This window comes from Aethalodelphis obliquidens, unplaced genomic scaffold, assembly GCF_003676395.1.
Source record: "Aethalodelphis obliquidens isolate GAN/ISIS:26980383/991018 unplaced genomic scaffold, ASM367639v1 scaffold1, whole genome shotgun sequence".
Classification (NCBI taxonomy): Eukaryota; Metazoa; Chordata; class Mammalia; order Artiodactyla; family Delphinidae; genus Aethalodelphis; species Aethalodelphis obliquidens.
Window position 1 is genome coordinate 74922429 of NW_020837945.1, and position 21132 is coordinate 74943560.

Here is a 21132-nt window from a genome sequence, read left to right on the forward strand (position 1 = left end):
GTAGAACCCCAGAGAGAACGAGACTCTGATATGCCATGTACTGTGGAAGGTGGAGATGAGACTGAGGACAGTGAACATAGGAGTGGACTGACAGCAGGCACAGAAGTTGGTTCCCTAGGTCTCCCTATCCTTCCCCTTCCTCTTCCTGAAATCTTAACTCCACTCTGGACAGAAAAAGGAAAAAATGAGGGATCAAGAAAGAGCTCTTGGCCCCCAAATTTACTTTTTAAGAAACACCTGAGATTTATTTTATTTTAGAGGAGAGGTCCCACTACCTAATGTAACCCAGTTAGACTCCAAGCCTCCCATTTCAAGTTCTGAAGACTCTTCAAATCCTTGGCTGATGTCATGTATTTACTGGATGTTACAGATGGAGGCTGAAATAAATGATTCCATATTCAACTATTACTATAGTATCCTGTATGCAGTACGTACTTAATAAATGTCTACTAAACTAAAATGCTTACAAGCTAAAAAAGTTTTAAAAATATATGACTAACAAAAAATTTTAAAAACCAACAGAAGAGTTGGAAGATAAACACATTGTTTTAAAAAAAATGGAGTTGAAAAACTGGAAGAAGCAGCTAAAAGATATAAAAGTAGTTACCTCTGAGAAGGAGAAGGGGTGGGGTGCTGTGAAGACAGGGGCTATTGGTTTTCATTACTATAAACTTTTGGGTTCTTTTTGATTTTTTAAACGTGTGCATGTATTACATTGATAAAACTTAGAAATTTCAAAACGAAGCAATAAATCCAACTGTTGAGATTATATGGATACACTTTAATAGTGGCTTTCTTCCAAATCCAGAGAGAGAAGGTGGAGTCAGAGTTAACATTTCTGGGACTTCTCATAATGGAGAATCACTTGAAAAAGGAAACAAAACCAGTCTTGAAGGAACTGAGCTAGGCCCCATCAGGACTGCGATGATTACCGGTATGGGTTTCAGGAAGCCTGTCAAATTACATGTATCCCAGGCATAAGCAAAATACCATGTGAGCTGAGTGAGTTCATGTAACTGAGGCGGAGAGAACAAAACTTGGCTGTCAAGTTTGTTACCCTCTGCTCCAGTTACCTGGGAACATGTGTAGCTCCCCCACCCCCAGCACGACCCTGAGCTTTGGAGACAAGGACCGTAGCTCATTCTCTTTGTCTGATGCCCTCTGTTCCTACCCAGGATCTGCGCAGAGCTAATAGGCTCACAACAAATGTTGAAAGAAGAGAATGGGATTCTCATCAAGAACCCCAGTGAGACCTCTGTGTGAAGGGGGCGAGACCCTGCTGGACTGTCCTTCAGGGCGGTGGGGTAGGCATGGCCTGTGATGATCAAATCCAACACGGCCAGCCCTAAGTGCTTTTTTTCTTTACTTAATTGGAATCCAGATGCCAAGAATAGTTTTATGTTATCAGACGAGGCCCATATAACTTTCACCACTGACAGCTGTCAGTCTTCTGAGGATTAGTCGTAAAGCACTTAAATATTTATTTATTCACTTGTGCATATTTTGGAAATATGCGATGATCTGGGACATGATGCGGTTATGGGAGGGAAATGCAGACGTAGTGTTTGAGCACCCATGACAGATAGGCCTGATAAACGGTTATGAAAAAAGCAGAAAGCGATAAATGCCCCCAAGAGCACCAACAATGTGGTACAGTCACTCGGAAGAGGGAGAGCTCAGTTCTGGATGCTGAGAGGTTTCTACACAAAGCAAGCCCACTTTCTTTGTCATCTAGGTGACAACCTTCAAACAGCCATTACTGTTGCAAAGAATTCTGAAATGATTCCTCGAGGGAGCCACGTGATCCTTGTTGAAGCCAATGAACCCGAAGAGTTTGTCCCTGCCTCTGTGACCTGGAAGCTGGTAGAGAACCAAGAGAGTGGGTCTGGAAAGAATGTGAGTGAGTGTTACAAGGTTCTGCATGGGCTGGGGCAGATGGAATACAGCCCTAACCCTGGGCAGCTCTCTCTTGGCATTAGAAGTCACCACAGTAAAAAGCCCTCCCATGTGCCCAGAGTTTTACTGTTTGAAAAGCTTTTAGCATTTCCGCCAGCACTTCTCAGTCTTGGCCTCACGTAGAAACGACCTAGAAGAGTTTTTAAGCTTCCAAAGCCAAGACTACGGATTCAATCAGAATCTCTGGGCTGGGAACTGACATCAGTCCTTCCCCCGGTGATTCCAATGTGCAGATGTGGCTGAGAACCACATCTTGCTTGTACCTATATCCATTTTTAATAGAGATGGTATACTTTAAAATTTTTATTTTATTGAAGAATAGCTGATTTACAATGCTGTGTTAATTTCTGCTGTACAGCAAAGTGATTCAGTTATACATCTATATATTCTTTTTCATAGTCTTTTCCATTATGGTTTATTACAGGATACTGAATATAGATCCTCACTACTTTTTAATAAAGAGTCCACTTATGAGCTTAATGCCTCTCCTGAAGGTTTGTCATTGCAGGGAGAAGTCGCATCATAGTCTCAGGCTTTCCTGCTCCTCTCCGGCTCCCTCCCACCCCACTTTCTCTCCTTGATTTCCAAGAAAAGCACAGGGAATCCAGTCCCTGCCTCAAGTGAACACTTTACAACAAGTCTTTGGTTGGCGGTTTTACAATGGAGGTTGGAAGGGGAGGGGTGTATCACCTTGCCTCCCAGTCTAGTACATCAAAATATATTTTCTTCCAAATACAGTGCTTCCCCAGTGAATTCCTCTAATGAAGAAAAGGTTCTCATCTTTTATACTATCTGAATTTAGAGTCCTACATAAATGTAAGACCCTCTGAAAAATGTTGCATCAACAGCCATTACCAGCTATTGACATGATGAATGCATACACAGTCATCAGATGCTTTCTCCTGGAGCTGAGCCAGCTAGGGCTAGAACCCAGTGATAGGGCTACACTGACAGGTGAAAAACAGGACAGAGAGGGTTTCAGGAAAGGAGTAGTGCTGGTGCAGGGGTCACAGGATGTGGAAGAGGATCTGGGCACTGTGAGGGAATAGGTTACCTGTGGGGTGGGGAGAGGTCACGTTAGGCTCTGAAGAAAGAGTCTACCTATTGTACAGGGAAGAAATTGGGGCATGATTTTTGAAGGAATGAATGGTAAGAGATCTTAGGAAACAAAAGGTTGAATGAAGAGGAGAAAGAAGAGAAGGGAAGAATGTTTCCTCTTCTTCCTTGGAATCACTCATTGGTACCTTGGAATGATTTCCTCAGTAGACTGACATCACACGTATTATTTCCCAGAATAGGATACAGAGCATCATGTTGCCAAAGTATTCTCTGCTCATGTAATTTGGGGGGGAGCATTTTGAGTATCTTCTTCATATGAGTCTAAGTTCTATGGGTAAATTCCATATTGTGTATTTGCTGGTCCTCACCCTGTTGTGTAACATGAATACACTTCCTTCCATAAAATGTAGGAAAGCAACAACATTCCTTAAGAGCCAATGTAGAAATAATGCCCTTTTGAGTTTAGGAAACCTACATTAACATTGGAAACAGTTCAGTGCCTGATGGAGAAAGAGGGAGCTGTTACCATTTCGCAGTGAGTGAGAAATCATACCAAGTGATATTGCAGCATTTCAACAGCTTGCTTCCAAAAGTAAGTACTGGAGAAATGATGCGTTTTGTTTTGCTCCTCAAATTACTGAGATAAAAAAGCATAAGAGAACAGTGAAGGGGACGATCAGCGAGGTTATCTCAGAGTTAGGAAATAAACACCCCCAAACAGGCACTGCGCTTTCAGGAGTTTCCCGCCCCCCTAAACCTCCTGATCCAGCACGTGCGCATGGCCTCCTGTTCAGCGTTTGAGGCTGGTACTGCCCCTCGCCCCGCCCCTGGGGCCAGTCCAGCCCCTGCGTCCTTCCTCCCTCCCTCCCGAGCAGAGAGAACCTCCAGCTAGTTCCAAAGATGCTGCCTGTTTTTCATGTCTGTTTCTCTCTGAAAGTCACCAACTCATGTCAGGCTGAACTCTATTCCCCTTCCTGCCTGGATTCTTAAATTACAGCAGAAGGAAACAAAGACTTCATGGTTTATTCTTAAAATCATTTGTTATCTTGTCGCTGTGTGTGTATTTTCAAATAGTGCCCTGCAGGGTTGTGCTGTCAGTGGGAAGGAGATAAGTGGAGAACGAGCCCAGGGCAGCAACCATCTGTTAGCAGTGTCTTGAAAGTCCTGTCGCCTTACCAGTCAAGGACCATAGAATCTAGACCCCCCAGGCTTCTAGAAAGCCGTTAGTGCAGTTCCTCATTGGAGAGACTGGAAAGCTGAGACTCAGAGAGGTTGCCTCTTGCCTAAGGTTTGCACAATTTGGGGCAGAGCTAGGAATAGAACCCTGATTCTCAACTCATGATCTATTGCTCTTTCCTCTGCTTAGTCTTCAGTTACGGAGACAGTGTTTATTAAAAAGAATTGTATTTCCTTAAGCGTTTTAATCTTATATGCTCTTCTGCTCTTTAGTTACTTTTTATTCATTAGCGCTTACCCCATCTTGGAAAAATGGCCTGGAACAAAGTAATAGACTTGTGATGGAAAACTGAAAGTGAAAGTTAAATATTAAAGTGTTAAATCCTCTTTTTTCCCTTTCCTGACATTTGGTCTAATGTCACACCACCCAATGCTATATTAAAATGGTGGCCAGGAGTCATTTTTCAGGACTGTTCTTTTATTTTAAAAGTGTTCAACTCTCTAATCTTATTGCAATCGTTGTTTTTCTCTTTAGATTCTGGTGAATGGAACAATTTTTGCAAGAATGTTCCCTGGGCAGAAATCTAGCCTCATTGAAGAATTTCAGAAATTAAAGTAGTTGTTATTGCATGAAAAGAGAGTGTATTTGTTATTTATTGCTGTGTAACAAATTACCCCAAATCATAGTGGCTTAGAATAACACCATTTTTTTTTTTTTTTTTTTTTACATTGCTGTGGGTCAGGAATCCAGGTGTGCTTAGCTGAGTCTTCTGGTTCTAGGTCTCTCACAGGTGTAATGAGGTGTTGGCCATGACTGTAGTCATCTTGGGGGGGAAGGATCTGCCACCAGCTTCACTCATGTGTTGTTGGCAGGATTCAGTTTCTTGTGGGCGGTTGGGCTAAATAGTCTGTTTTTTACTGGCTGTTGGGCAGAAACCACCCTTGTTTCCTTGCCACGTGGGTCATTTCATAAGGAAGCTCACAGTGTGTCAGCTAGCTTCCATGAGAGAGAGCAAGTAAGAAGAGTCAGAGGGAGAGAGAAAGAGAGGGAGAGAGAGAGGTATGACGATGTTTTATATCTTCATCTTAGAAGTAACATCTTATCCCATCACTTTATTCCTTTCATTAGAAGCAAGTTGCTAGGTCCAGTCCACATTCAAGGGAGGGCATTAGACGTCATGAATACTAGGAGATGGGCCATTTCAGAAGCTGTCTACCCCGGAGAGCATTCCTTCTGTGGCCCATAGGGCATATCTTAGAGGAAGATCCCCTGCTTGGATATAGAGTATAGAAACAACAGGGGTTTGTACAGCTCAGAGTGGAAAAAATGGAGAAGTGTGAGAGTTATCACCTGGAATTATTTGAGGTTGGTCCATCAGAAGCTGGGTGAATAATTTCAGGTTCTCCAGGAAGGAGATGAAATGGCATTTTCACTGTTTTGGGTATTGAGGCCAAAGTCAGAAAAAGAAAAAGTCCTTTCTTATCTCCTTCAAAAATACAGATGACCAAGTCACATCAGAGTGAAACGGTTCTTCTTGAGACCAGACCTATGTATTACTTGCTGGGACTGTTACAATTTCTGGACTGCAGATTTCTGGAAAGTGAAAAGGAATGGAGAGTAGTGAAACTTAGATAATTGCTGATAAGTAGTAAATAAAATCAAGAGACTGCCTTTGACTATTATTTTTTGTTGCCCAAGCATTCTTAGGGAAGTTTCCAAAACTGCTTATTAACTCCCATAATGCCTCGAGGCTGGGTTAGTAACCAGTGTCTAAAATGACTATTTTACTTACATGGTCATTGTATGATATTGGCTGAAGAAAGTAATTTTACCCTTCTCAAATACGTGAGAAATGTTGCCAACTTAAATGCTTACTTTTGAAAAGCTGTATTCCCCTAAAGAAACATCAATTCAGGAGGATATATGCTGTCTCAGAATAAGTTAACCTCTCAATTTCCAGATCTTGATCTTCATTCAGAATTTATTCTTTATTCAGACAACACTAGAAGATGTAAGATTCCTCGTGTGATATAAAGACTAAATATGTACCTTACGCCTGAAGAAAGGAAGCCATTTTCAGCAAATGTGTATAGTCTTGATATGTACATGAACACAAACAAATGTTTATAGGGTGATTTTCATATATACTAGCCAAATAGTAAGTTAAACCGTATGAATCTGTTTACATGTGACAATTTTGTTTTTTTTTTTTTTTGCGGTACGCGGGCCTCTCACTGTTGTGGCCTCTCCCGTTGCGGAGCACAGGCTCCGGACGCGCAGGCTCAGCAGCCATGGCTCACGGGCCTAGCCGCTCCACGGCATGTGGGATCTTCCCGGACCGGGGCATGAACCCGTGTCCCCTGCATCGGCAGGCGGAATCTCAACCACTGCGCCACCAGGGAAGCCCCACATGTGACAATTTTTGACCAATAAAGATGGCCGTTTCTTATGTGTCAACTAATAAGGAAATTCTCTGAGAACTTCATTTTTCCCTGTGTGTTATTTCATGTGTTTTTGGCAAGTTACCACTGAGCCTTTAATAGTATTGCCATTAATCAATACCTCCGATGTATTATTTACTTATAATAGAAGACAGTGTGTCTTGCATCAGAAACTCCTTTTCTTTAGTAGTAGCTTTAAATTTTACTCTTCCCTTTATACTGTTGTGTTTGTACACCAAACTGGTATAGGTGGGGGCCATGTTATCTCATTTTCACTCCAAGATGCATCAGGAATATATGTATATATCTCTAGTTATATCTGTTAAACCATTTCCCAAATGTTTCTCTCCCTAGTGTCTACATGTTAAACTTTCAGCAGCAGTCAGCAACCAAAACACAGATGGACTAGGTTGTGATCTGTGCATTAGGGTGTGGAAAGTGCTGTGATTATGACAGCATACACTTCAGCTTGGTCTTGGTGGATATAATCCAACAGGACTTCTTTTGAAGTGTGTGATCATCTTTGTGGACATCCTTGACAGTATCACCATCATTTCCATGTGATTGATTGATTGAAACAATTTAAATATACAAGGGCATTATCCCTCTGGGAATAGTTATCTCCAAGTCTTTTTCTTTCAGCCTGATTCCACATGTGTTCAGGGGACACACACACACACACACACACACACATACACACACATCGCGTGTGATCTAGTTATGATGGAAATTACTCAAGTGAGGCATTAAGCTTAATTAAAATTAAGCATTAATTTTTCTTATCCTTTCCCCTGCAGTCATTATGTAGGCATGTGTGGAGATGGAGCTAATGACTGTGGGGTGAGTAGAAATTATTTCTTCTAATGCAGGGGGATCACTGATATCCCTTTTAAGGACCCCACATCTCCTGGGGTCTGACTCTTCACCCTTCTGCCAACAATCACATCACTTAATCATTCTGATGTTTATATTCACTTCTACTGGAGTGTGGGTTGAACGTGGTTTAGAGTAAAGTGAGATGAGTCACTTCCGCTGTTTTCTAGCAACTCCTAGAATAATAAAGACAAGGAAAGGCTACATAGGCTCCCATATTTCAGACGCAAAAGGGACTTTTCAAGACTAGCTGGTTTAAATATCTCCTGTTATAAATAAGGAAATGAGACTCAGGGAGGTGAATACTTTTTTTTTTTTCCTGAAGTCATGCAGCTGGTAAAGGCTTAATGAAGGAAGAATTTGAAACTGATGGGAAAGCTTTGACTTATGTATAAATTGTGTTTATCCCTGCCAGATTTCTACACCAGGGTTACTTTTTACAAGTTGGCTATACCCCAAAATTCTTACACTCAGCAAAATCATAGGCCAAATTATTTGGTCATTACATACAATAGCAAACCTAAATTACAAGATTCTCAGCAGATTACTTCTCTAACACAATAGAAAGCAGTGCATATTATATAATCTGAGTTTCGAAGATATGGTTGAAACAGTAGCTTACTTGAAAATTGTTGTACATAAGAAAATATTTTAGGAGCTAATTTGTGGAACGAGAAGTAAAGAGAATTGCTTTGTATTTCCAAAGTCTATTAGATACTTAAGGTCTAGGTATTTGTTTTACTTCCTTCTTAAATATTTTCTTTCAAGTTCTGTGAACAACTATGTTCATAATTAGAGATCTGTTATGAATTTTTCTGCCTCATACTTCATGAGAAGAAGCTAGCTGTTAGTCTCCTCTTCCAAATCTAGAGTGAGTACCCATTCTCATTAATTATGTGGAATTTAGAACAAAACAAAATAAACTGGATGTTATAAACGAGATAGTCTCTTCCTCCGAAGAGTTCATTATCTGATGGGGGAAAAAAATCATGCATAAAACTAACCCTAACATGAAGTAGATGGTCCTAAATTACATCACAGAGATATAAAATATTAAGGGAGAAAGGAGGAAGAAGGAAATATTCTAATATTAATTGAACATGAATTTAGTGTATACTGGCCATAGTAACCAGGTACTTTGCACTTTCTACAGAGCTACAGAAATACGAAATCTCATTTTATGTTCGTACAATTCTCATAGGATTAGGGGCTCACTGGACTGCTCGTTGGCCACTCTCTGCTCTGGGCATTCTCTGGACAGTTTCCAGTCTTGATGAGAAATGAATTAGCCCTTATATCAGTGAGACCACATATATTCTGGAACGCTTCTCTGATGTGTGCATCTGGTCCTTTCCTCCAGTGAAGATGCTGTATGCCCCACACTTCGTCCCAGCAGTTAGCTGGTTGGCCGGATCAGGCAGCCGGCAGCCTAGGAAAAGGTGGGAATTAGTTTTTCCTATAGTTCATGAAGGTGGCCTGTTAAGTGTAAGAACTGTGATAGTAAAGGCCCTCACAAAGTTCCATCCAAATTCTGTCATCTTTTTAATAGATTTCTGGAATGAGTCCTTCCATTTTCTTATCATGTCTACACCCCCTCAACCAATACACACACACACACACACACACACACACACACACACACACACGCACGCACGCACTCTTCTACCACTGGGTCATTGTTTACTTGGTGCCTCTTTCATTGGTGACTGCGTGTATCCAGGTGGCAGAGCAGCACAAACAGAGATCCAGGGGTGGGAGAGTGCAATGTTATCAACTCTATAACGTGAAGAATAGCCTCGCGCTGTTTGAAGAGCTAGAGCTTGGCCTGAGGAGTCGTGGGTGTAACATGGCTTTATCATTCCAGGCTTTGAAAATGGCTCATGCAGGCATTTTGCTGTCAGAACAGGAGGCATCTGTGGCCTGCCCTTTCACCTTGAAAACAGCCAACATCGAGTGTGTCTCATCTCATCAAGTAGGCCACCTATCCCCTTTCTATCCCCTGAGCGACAGGCTCACTGTCTGGCTCTGGACAGAATTCAACTATAATTGAAAGTGATAAGCAGAGGCTCGGGTAAAGTGCTACTGAGTATCATTTAAGGGGGCCATGAGTGCTGCTTGAGAATGCTGGTAAAAGCAACAAAAAGTGACTTATGCTGAGCTTTGAAGGACACATGGCTGTGTCATGTGGACAGTTGAAAACTAGAGTTGATATTTAAAAACCTATTGTATATCTTACTTCTCTCCTTTATTTTGTATGTTGGATGCTTACTGGAACCTTTATCTCAGGAGTTGTGGATGCGGGGGAAACAGAAAAGGAACCCTCCACCAGAAAGCTTCCCCCAGTAGTGTTATGTCTCCAAAATACAAATTAGTGAATACCCAAAGTGATTGCACCAGAGACTTTTACAATGGATTGGCAATTGGATTAGGGAAGGGGAAGGAATTAAAAACTTTATTTTCCCAGTATAGCTCCCTTACATCCACTGCACTCTCATTTCTGATCTTGTCTCTACTCATATTTTTTTTGGTCTAATTATTATCAATTAAATAAAGGTTTTATTGGCTAAATAACTAACAAACAACCATAAACCCTATGATGTGATCCAGGCCAGTAGCTATATGTAGAGATTCATGAATTATTATTCTTAACCAGTGTTTTGATTGCAGTATTAGACACTCAGTATTTGTGTGTACATTTGCTCTAAATTAACATTAAAACAAATAATGACATTTTTAGGGATTTCTACTATGGCTCAAACTTCAGGCTGACAATGGAGAAGGACGATATAACATCCAAGTAACACATAAAGATATAAAACAATAGAAGGCCTGGTTTCTATGAAAACTCCAAGTACTGGGCCTTGAGACTTCCCTGGTCGTCCAGTGGTTAAGACTCTGTGCTTCCACTGCAGAGGGGCACAGGTTCGATCCCTGGTTGGGGAACTAAGATTCTGCGTGCCACATGTCACAGCCAAAAAAAAAAAAAAGAAATTTATTCATACAGTTAAGAATAAAACATCAAATTTTTTTTCATTTAACATACCTTTTTATTGAAGTATAGTTGATTTGCAATGTTGTGTTAATTTCTGCTGTACAGCAAAATGACTCAGTTATACATACAGTTACCTTTTTTTTAATATTCTTTTCCATTATCATTTCTCACAGGATACTGAATATAGTTCCCTGTGCTATACAGTAAGATCTTCTTTCTACATCCTGTATATAATAGTTTGCATCTGCTAATCCCAAACTCCCACTCCATCCCTCCCCCCCACCCCACCCCCCCTTGGTAACCACAAGTCTGTTATCTATGTCTGTGAATCTGCTTCTGTTTCATAGATAAGTTCATTTGTGTTGTATTTTAGATTCCACATATAAGTGATATCATATGGAATTTTTCTTTCTGACTTACATCAGGTTTTATACTGTATGCATAAATTTTTTTCCCTCTGATTTTTCCTGTAATACTGTGGGGTAACTTCAGGCCATCTTCACGGCCGATGGTCGGGAGCACATCACAGAATGTTGAGGTTTATACAGAAAAAGACAACCATGAAGTTCTCAGCATGTCCCTTGGTGCATCTGAATGTGCAGCGGCCGTTGGGAATTACCTAAATGTGCTAGCCTCTGAGTGGCAGCAAGACAGCTTGACCCCTCTCCCTGAGTACTGGGTGCCTGTACCTGTGTCCTTCATGCCCTCAAACAACATCACCTCCCCTACCTTCAAAGCAGCTTCCCTTGCTAACTCCCATGTTTTCTGCTTCTGAGGACCATTTGGTCCTTAGAGTCCATCTTTGAGGCTCAGAACATCAGAGTGCTTTTAACTCTTTCCTCTTTCGCATCCCTGGCGAGCCAGGCATTATGTTTTAGTGGTGTGTCTTTTGGAGAGTCTCTCCAAGCCTTACCCTTAATATCTCTATTGCCTTAACCTGGTTTGTGTCATGGTGACTACATATCCAGAGTGTTTGGGACGCTTGCCAGACTTCATGCTTCCCAGCATCAACACAACCCATGCAGGTCTTTTAAAATATTGTGCTTGAAAATGGGGTGGATTAAGAATGAGACAGAGCCTTGAGCTGGAGGGCTCACATTCCAGTAAAGGGTATAGATATATGCAGATGTAATCGCATAACACAGAATCTTCTGCCTGATAAGTAAGAGGTGCTCAATAAATTAGCTTTAAATAAATGAACGTCCCAATAATATAGTCATCGTTCCAGTAGTTCAGGATGATAACTCAAGCCAAAAGGGAAGGTTTCAAAGGAAGATAGCAATTTGAAGGATGGATAGGATGTATGGAAATGCGAAGGAGGTGGGAGGGAATTCCAGGTGGGGGAATGGAGAGCCATGTTCAGAAATGGGGTTTTCATTGGAGAGTGCAGGGACCTGATAGCCAAACTGGGCTGGAAGGCTTCTCAGATGGGATCTGTGGAGGGGAAGCTGGAGTGCCAGGTGTGGAGGCCTTACATAGGGGGTTCAAACTCCAGGACGGTTGCACCAAGTGCCTACTTGATTCATCCAAAAGACAGTGGCACTTGAACTTTGGATGCCCTTTCTCATGCCCAGTGCATTTCTGGAGGCAATATACTGTTTTAAAATACAAGTCAGGGGGCTTCCCTGGTGGTGCAGTGGTTGAGGGTCCGCCTGCCGATGCAGGGGACACGGGTTCGTGCCCTGGTCTGGGAGGATCCCACGTGCCGCGGAGCGGCTGGGCCCGTGAGCCATGGCCGCTGGGCCTGCGCGTCCGGAGCCTGTGCTCCGCAACGGGAGAGGCCACAGCGGTAAGAGGCCCGCGTACCGCAAAAAAAAAAACAAGTCAGGATGTTAAATTTCTCTAGTGGCAGATGGCTTAGTAAGACTTCAGGGTTAGGCTGATTTTACCCTTGCTGTTCTTGATGCGTGCCTAGTCCTGAGAAAACATCCTCTAGAGGAGCAATGAGGTACAGTTTTAGGTACATGGGTCCAGATCCACAGGTTTCCATCTTTATTCTTTGAAACATGATTGACTTGTTATAGTTCAAGTCCTTTAGGACAAGGACTGTGCCTTATTCATTTCTCTGTTGCTGTGCCTACCACGGTACCTCAGAGCATTTGATGAACGTTTGTGGAATGCATTAAGTAAGTGAGTGAGCCGCTTAAAATTCACAACCATTTGGAATAGCAGTCATTTTAGAGGCCCGTGCCAGGTGTGGAGGCCTCGCATGGGGGTTCAAACATTCTTCATGCCTTACCATTCTACATTTTTGCACTTTTTCGTTTTTTTAAATCCGGGTGTCAGTTTTCCTGGAAATGTACAACTGTAGGAAAAAAGGATGAAATCACAAAGTGCATGTCAGAAAACGATCCAGGCTTCACATGCTTGCCATTCTCAGCTGGTCTTCTGCTCCACCCTCTGTGCTGAAAACAAAAAGGCAGTACCTCGCAGCCTGGTAGAAAACATCCACCCAAAGCATCCTGGCTCATCTCCCACCAGAACCTTCTCATCTTGTCCAAGACAATGTGGTTGTTAGTTTGGCTCTTTGGGTTTTATTTCTCATGTCCCTGACCTGTTGACGATGTTTGAGCAGTGGTGTCCATGTCACTGGGGACTGGAAACCAAGAGGATGTGGGCTGCCTCCCATGTGGATTTGCTTCTGCCTTGCTTGGCAAGAGGAGGCTGCAGGAGGGCTTGTTTGCCAAGTTCCCCACTCCTCTTACTTTGGCCTGTCATAATCCACCACCAACCAGACCCAGTTAAAGGAATAACAGTTCAAACAGAATTTTTTAAAGAGGGTAATATTTACTTTTTTATTCTTATGTATTTATTTATTTATTTATTGGCTGTGTTGGGTCTTCATAGCTGCGTGTGGGCTTTCTCTAGTTGCGACGAGCGGGGGCTACTCTTTGTTGAGGTGCGTAGGCTTATCATTGCAGTGGTTTCTCTTGTTGCGGAGCACAGGCTCCAGGCGCCCAGGCTTCAGTAGTTGTGGCACGTGGGTTCAGTAGTTGTGGTGCACGGGCTTAGTTGCTCCACGGAATGTGAGATCTTCCTGGACCAGGGATCGAACCCGTGTTCCCTGCATTGGTAGGTGGATTCTTAACCACTGCACCACCAGGGGAATCCAGTAATATTTGCTTTTTTCTTTTTTATTGAAGTATAGTTGACATACAATATTATGTTAGTTTCAGATGTACAACATAGTGATTTGCCATTTATGTACATTATGAATTGATCACCTTGATAAGTCTAGTAACCATCTGTCACCATACAAAGTTATTATAATAGTATTGACTAGGGACTATTTACTTGCTAAGCTGCAATTTTTACCATTGTCTTTATCTCTTTGGGTTCCCATACCAGCTCACATTATTACCCTGTGTTCTTCCTCGTGTATTGAAGCCAACAAACCCATTTCATCTCAAATATTGGCGCCACATCTACTCTCCCTATGATGTGAGAGCACCTGGCCCTTAGCTTTATGTCTCTAAGGGACTTTAAAACACACACAGGGAGCAAGTGTTGCTAGGATGGAATGAATCACAGGCGAGTCAGTACTTGACATTTTGCACCTTGTCACAATGTATTGTGTTTATAATGTTCATGTTAATCTTCTTAATTCATTGCAAGCTAGTTGAAAATAAGGACTGTGCCTGATTCATTTATATCCTCCATGACTCTGAGCACAATGCTGGCACCTTATAAGCCTTAAATAAATGTGAACTTATGAATCAGTGGGTGAGGTAATGATTGAAGGAAAGAATGAGTAAGTGAATGAGTGGTTAAATGAATAATTGAGAGGATGAATCAGTGATTAAGTGACTGTATATCAGCAGGCTATTAAAATGAGCTCCTTTTAAAATATAAAAGAGACTGGGAGATATGTGTCATATATAACCAGTTACTTTTATGTTTTCTTAAACAGAGAAAGCCTCGCTGCTCTCGTCTTATCCTTGGGGGTGAGATCATGTACGGTATAATCCACTTTATGGGTACATCACTGCTCTACTGGGTATGAACCAAAATAATTTCTTCCTAGTTCTAATTGCACTTATATCCCTTGTTTATTTGGGGGAGGTGGTGCAGCTCTTACACAGGATTTAATGTTTTATAAATAAATGACATTTCTCAAAATAGATGTCTACAAACTTGAGAACTTGATATAGCTGTGCATGAAACACAGAGCTAGAAATAAGTAGATGTGGCTCCGTTTCTAGGAGTGCTGTTCTTCTCTAGATAACCTGAGACACTTGACCTCCTCCAGCCTCTATTTCTTCACTTAGAGTATGGAGAGAGCATCAGGGGAGCCTAAATATAACTCAGCAGGAAATGCATCCGTCTCCAACTATGGAGTATTTTTGGCAGACTAAGAAGAGATAAAAAGAATGAAAAGTTGTTGAATTTGACTTTGAAGGGCTCAAAATCTGGAAAAATTCCCACACCGGAGCTTTAGTTCTGAACTTGCCCAGAACTTACACGTCATTAGTAAAGGATTAACAATTCTGTAAAAATGTTTTGAAAAGACTTTTGAAATGAAATGATAAAAATAATCATCTAAGAATTAATTAGCTATATGGAAGAAATATGTATAGGTTGAAAGTAATCTGCATCGGTTCAGTCATAACTTACTCTACAGTAAAATGATCCACCAGGCTCAGGGAACTCTGTGGGGAGGGAATTATTGTACTGCTTCCCTAAGACATTTGAGTGGTGAAAGCAGGGACCACAGGACTCCAGCCTCAGTGGGCTATTGATTGCAAGAAGCATACACAGAGGCTAAGGGCCAACTAGGTGGGTAGAAACAAGAAATGGATTGGGAGTCAGGAAACCTGGATTCAAGTTCTGCCTCTATGACTAAAAACAAATTAGATCTTGCCCTTGGCCGAGCCTTTATCTGCCTCCAGGAACTCAGGCTGACTGATTTCCAAAGCCCTGGATAGTTCTCTGAAAACTGCTCCCAGAATAAAAAGTAAAGCTGTCTTTGAAAAGCCCTGTTCCATCTCAACCTTCTTATATATAATTTTACCATTCTGAGGGCAAAGAATATGAGAAGGAAATGTAAAAAGACAGAGAAAGAATTGGAGGATGAGAGGAACACTGAGAAACTATTTGCGTTCTCTGAAAATTACAAAAGCAGAATTTCAGTTCCAAAGTCTCCATGGATAGAGTTGGAACCAGTCTACTCTGAAACCATTCACTCTGATGGTCTAGACCTAAGTAAGAGTGCCCTCCAAGGACCTTCACCTGGAAACATCTTGACCTTGAGTTCCCTCTCCAAGGGACCAGAAATATTTTCATTTGCATCAATGTGGTCTGTAATATGCATAGAACCAGATTATGATTTAGTGCTCAGTCAATAGCTATGAAGCAGAGAAACAGACTTGGCAGCAAAAGGTATTGCAAGGCAAGTTCCTGGAGAGTATCGAGCTGACTTTCATGTTTAAATACTTCAATTCCATAAATGTGAACTGAAAAGGAGTTCTATGTCTACACAAACCTTAGAAAGGCAGGTGGTATACCAGAATGAAGTCTGCAATGGGCTTTCTTGGGGTGGGGAACTTGTTCAGTTTGTGAAAGTAGACGGACTCCAAGAGAACGATGTTGTGAACTCAATCCATGGATGAGGATGGAGAGAAAAACGTGTTGAATGATTTGAAGCCTTGACTTCAAATTTTAAGTATGAAGTCCCAGAAGAACTTTCAGGCTTTAATATCTTATGTTGAGAGTTCAACTATCCAGGCTAAGTCTACAGCTGCAAGAATTACTATGGCCAATAAGGAGGGTGTTTCCCAACTGACTGACTCTCATTGCTAATATGGAATTAAGTTAAACACTGGGAAAATAGTGATTTGGTTTTATTCTATCCAATGAGATGCTAAAGATGTTAGGTAAGTTCCTTTCTTCCTAAAGTGGGGAGAAAAGTAACAGCTGCTTCCTGACTACTTTCAAGAACAGTGTTGGGAATGATAAAGACAATATGATGGCAGAAGCCTCACTTATGTTTACTTTTCTTTCCTTTTCAGCAACTACAGCTCTTCAGGATTTACCAGTATCTCATGCCAGATGTTGCTACTACCTTGATGGTCTGTTTAACAAGTAAGCTCTTTAGCAAAGTAAACCATATTAGTTGCATTTATCCATGAAATTCTAGAACTATTCATACAAATAAGAGGTTCTGACAATGACACATCTTAACTACCAAGACTTCATTACCTGTGAATTTTTTGAAAGTGGTGTTGGCAGTAAGTTGAGGCTTGAAGTCCTCAGACTTGGCGTTAATATGTCCTGATAGAAAATAGGTCTTAGCCTTACAAAATTGTCAATGCATTCTCAGTTCTTTGTAGGTTTGTGTCTTGTACAAAGAAAAATGTGCAAGAAATCCGGGAAGGGAAATCTTTGAAACCCAAAGGTCATTTTCCATTATTCAGCTATGCTTCACATTGACTTGAAACCAGACTTTTTCTAGGTCTTTGACGTTTGAGAACAAATGCTAGCGCTTTACTGTAGTGGAATTCTCTCAAAAGCAAGGTGCGGCTCACAGCAGTTATTGCTTATTTCCTTCCTTTGAGATGACACTGATAAAGTATTTCCTACCAAGGAACTCAGAGCTTGATACTAACTCTTAGTAAGTGAGAAAGGTGACTGCCTCAACAGAGAGCAAAGAAAAAGAATGATATACTCACCTCCTTTTCCTTGTTCAACAAATGAAGTGTTACGAAAAAAACCAGATAAAACATGCAGCAATGCAGGATATTAACAACCTTGAGAACTTCATGTAGCATCTTTTTTTTTTATAAGCAGATATTCATTTTTAATTATTATTTATTTATTTATTTGTTTTTGGCTGTGTTGGGTCTTCGTTTCTGTGTGAGGGCTTTCTCCAGTTGCAGCAAGCGGGGGCCCCTCTTCATCGCGGTGCGCGGGCCTCTCACTATCGTGGCCTCTCTTGTTGTGGAGCACAGGCTCCAGACACGCAGGCTCAGTAGTTGTGGCTCACGGGCTCTAGAGCGCAGGCTCGGTAGCTGTGGCTCACGGGCCTAGTTGCTCCGCCTCATGTGGGATCTTCCCAGACCAGGGCTCGAACCCATGTCCCCTGCATCGGCAGGCAGATTCTCAACCACTGCACCACCAGGGAAGCCCCATGTAGCATCTTAGAAACATGAAAGTGATATTGAGGTCATATATTATATTAACCCAATGACAAAATTTACCAGTGTCAGGGATGTAAGTAATATCAATTTTGATTCTTAGGGTTGAAATGTCTATTTATAGCCCTCTAAAATATTTTCTATGTGTTATTAATATTCACGTGACTGGATAATTTTGAATCCTTGACATTGCTTCTAGAATGTTTGCTGTTTTTTAAAGGAGTTTGCATGATTTACTTGTGAAGATGGACAATGATGTTAAAAAGAAAAAAAGAATACCAGGATGTTCCAAGAGATACGCTAGCAGGCAGTAGCGTGAAAGTGAAGGCCACGGCCATCCTCTACCACGTCCTATCTCTGCAACCTTTGGGAAATTATTTACTAAATAAATAATTGACTCATATGAAAGGTCCTTATAAGGTTGTGAGGATCAGATAACATACCACATGTAAAGTGTATAGTACAGTGCATCACACCCTGTAAGCCCTCATTACAAGATGAATGATATTGTGCTACACCCATCCTTTTTGTCTTTTTTTTTTTGAGATGACTGACTAATTTGGTGAGCCCTTGAAAAGACTTAGCCTGTGTACAAGTAGATTGATTGGAAATTCAAAAACATGGGTGGTAGCCTTGCCACAGAATTGCCAGATGACCTTGAGCAAGTTGGTCTGAGCTTTTGCACACTTAATTCCATGATACTGGTTATGAATTTGACTCCCAAGGTAATGGGTATACTTTATGCTTTCCCATGGCAATAGCCTGCTGACTCTCATGCCAGTTGGTCATTCTGGGAAACTTACCCTCTCATCTCAGAGCGAGTTTGGTGGGAGAGTTTGGATGACTCAGGGCAGGACCACTGTTACCAGCGGGAGAGAAAAGTCTCAGAAGGGTGATAGATCAGAAGCATAGTGTTCTATTTGAATGACAGCACTTTATCAATTATTATTCAACAAATGTGTAGCTGTCTAAGTAAATGGTGAAGGTGAAAAAAGAGGGTGGAAACTGCTATCTTTGTTTGTTTTTACCACCTGTCTTCAAACACTATTGCTTTCCCATCCCTGCAAGTTCAGTCATCCTACAGGCAGATCATTTCCTGGTCAATTCTAGGTATTCAAATGACATCATCTTTAGATATAAGAAGTCCAGGTATTATAAATTAACATTTCATGTTTTCATCCAATGCAAAGTTTTCTTCCCCAGATGAAGCCTGACCTATGGCTTGGAGCAGGCAGTGGGAGAGAAGGCCATGGTCTCTATTTTCCTTTGTTTTCTACTTTCACCCCTGCTTCAGCAAATATAAGCGGCAGGACCCCAGGACTTTTTGCTTAAGTGGGGGTACTCTAGTTCTCTCCTGTCAAGTGCCCTCTAACAGGGTAAGCGTCTAAACTCAGGCACTTTGCATGGGGCTCACTGGTGAGTTCTTGAGTTCTTCAGAGATTCCCAGTCCAGCGCTCTAGACTAGACCACGTCCTGACATGTGTGGCGCTCTCTCCTCTGACCCCTCAGGATTTCTTTCAGGATCTGCCTTCTAGTGGTACATATCACAAAGCCTTTTTCTTCTGCTGGGCCTTCTAACCTCAGCTGAACAGTCCACTGGGCAGATTCCTTCCAAGATAGCTCTAGCCTGGCTAATTTCCATCCCTTCTACTTGATGTACCAGATAGTAGATGTGTAGCTTGTTCTCACTGCTGCCCCTTCTCTCTTCCCTTTGATATTACAGGACGGGGAATGAGAGCCATTCTCCACCCTTGCCACTTCAGGTCTCTCCTGGAGTGGTTTTTATGACCTCCTTTCATTTGTGTTGTGATGTTGGGAAGAAAACCACAGTTCTTGCTTCTCCTAACAATTCCCGTTAAAGAATCTCTTGATCATCTCCATGGTTTACTCTTATATAGTCTGTACATAGGTAACTGGGGGAGGGGGGATGGCATGCTTACAGTTGAAGGACCAGTGTGGATCCCTCTTGGTAGGTACTATGGAGATATGGTAGTCATCTTTCTTTACATTAAATTGGCACTTACCTCTCACTGTCCTCAAATATGAGGCTCAGCAAAATTCCCCAGACAAGAGGAAAATCTCCATTCAACCTCCTCTTAGAAGTGTTCATCTCCTACTATGTGTTACGCACATTAAGTACCTGGGCATTAAAAGGCTGATCACTGATGTATAGAGTTTAGTGGAGGATTCACATACATGAATGGATGAAATACAAGTCAAAAATAGTGAGTACCAGAAAACAGCAGATGCTTTTGGAGTTTGGAAAAAGGGGATATTGTTTCTGATGATCTGCAGTTAAGGAGGAGATGGCAATGTAGAAAAGAGAGATACTGGGATGGTTTCATGGAAGAAGTAGCATTTGCACCAAAATAGGAAGGGTGAAAAGATTTCAAATATCTTTTACCAAAAGAAGGGCATTTCAAGTAGAAGGAAGCAGTATGAGCAAGAGAGAACTGATAAATATAGGGGGTGAGTTTTTCAATTTGACCACACTGTAGGGTATGTGGAAAAAAACAGCAGGAGATAAAATCTGACGAAGTAGGTTGGGTCAGATCACAGAATCTTGACTGACAGGCTGATAACTGTGGACATTTATCTGCAGACATTAAGAGTCATTGATGATTGGACGATCAATGTAAAATCACTCTCACCATGGCATCTATATTTCCAGGTTCCCCAGTTAGGACTTTGAACCTAAGCCTGAATTAGTATGGGACAACGAAAATGCCATAACATTAAGCTAAGTGAAATAAGCCAGAGAAAGATAAATACTGTCACTTTTATGTGGAATCTAAAAAATATAACAAATTAGTGAACATAACAAAAAAGAAGCAGACTCAGATAGAGAGAACAAACTAGTGGTTACCAGTGGGGAGGGTGGGGACGGGCACTAAAGGGGTTGGGGTACAAACTATTGGGTGTAAGACTACAAGGGTATATTGTACAGCATGGGAAATATAGCCAATATTTTGTAATGACTGTAAATGGAGTGTAACCTTTAAAAATTGCATAAAATTTTTAAAAAATTAATTTAAAAAACCATAATGAAATAAATCTACCTAGTACATTCTCTTAGAGAATGTTTAAAAAAAAGACAATTCTATCACATTATTTATTTATTTACTTGCTTATCTATCCACACCTTGCCTTGTTCCCACAAGATTTTATTTTATTTTATTTTATTTGTTTTTTTAACATCTTTTTTGGAGTATAATTGCTTTACAGTGGTGTGATAGTTTCTGCTTTATAACAAAGTGAATCAGCCATACATATACATATATCCCCATATCCCCGCCCTCTGTGTCTCCCTCCCACCCTCCCTATCCCACCCCTCTAGGTGGTCACAAAGCACCGAGCTGATCTCCCTGTGCTATGCAGCTGCTTCCTGTTAGCTGTCTATTTTACATTTGGTAGTATTTATAAGTCCATGCCAGTCTCTCACTTCGTCCCAGCTTACCCTTCCCCCTCCCCATGTCCTCAAGTCCATTCTCTACGTTTGAG

At 41.4% G+C, this 21132-nt stretch overlaps 1 protein-coding gene across 1 annotated transcript in view; it reads left to right on the plus strand.

Annotated features, from left to right (window-relative positions):
- The window catches only part of LOC113627926 (putative cation-transporting ATPase 13A5), a 98469-nt gene that overhangs the window by 59653 nt on the left and 17684 nt on the right, over positions 1–21132 (plus strand). The window contains 12 exon segments of the mRNA XM_027120972.1: positions 789–908; positions 911–934; positions 1736–1896; positions 3482–3607; positions 4727–4806; positions 7431–7473; positions 9371–9463; positions 10872–10884; positions 11662–11667; positions 14411–14443; positions 14446–14495; positions 16507–16579. Coding sequence (XP_026976773.1) covers positions 789–908; positions 911–934; positions 1736–1896; positions 3482–3607; positions 4727–4806; positions 7431–7473; positions 9371–9463; positions 10872–10884; positions 11662–11667; positions 14411–14443; positions 14446–14495; positions 16507–16579 — 822 coding nt within the window.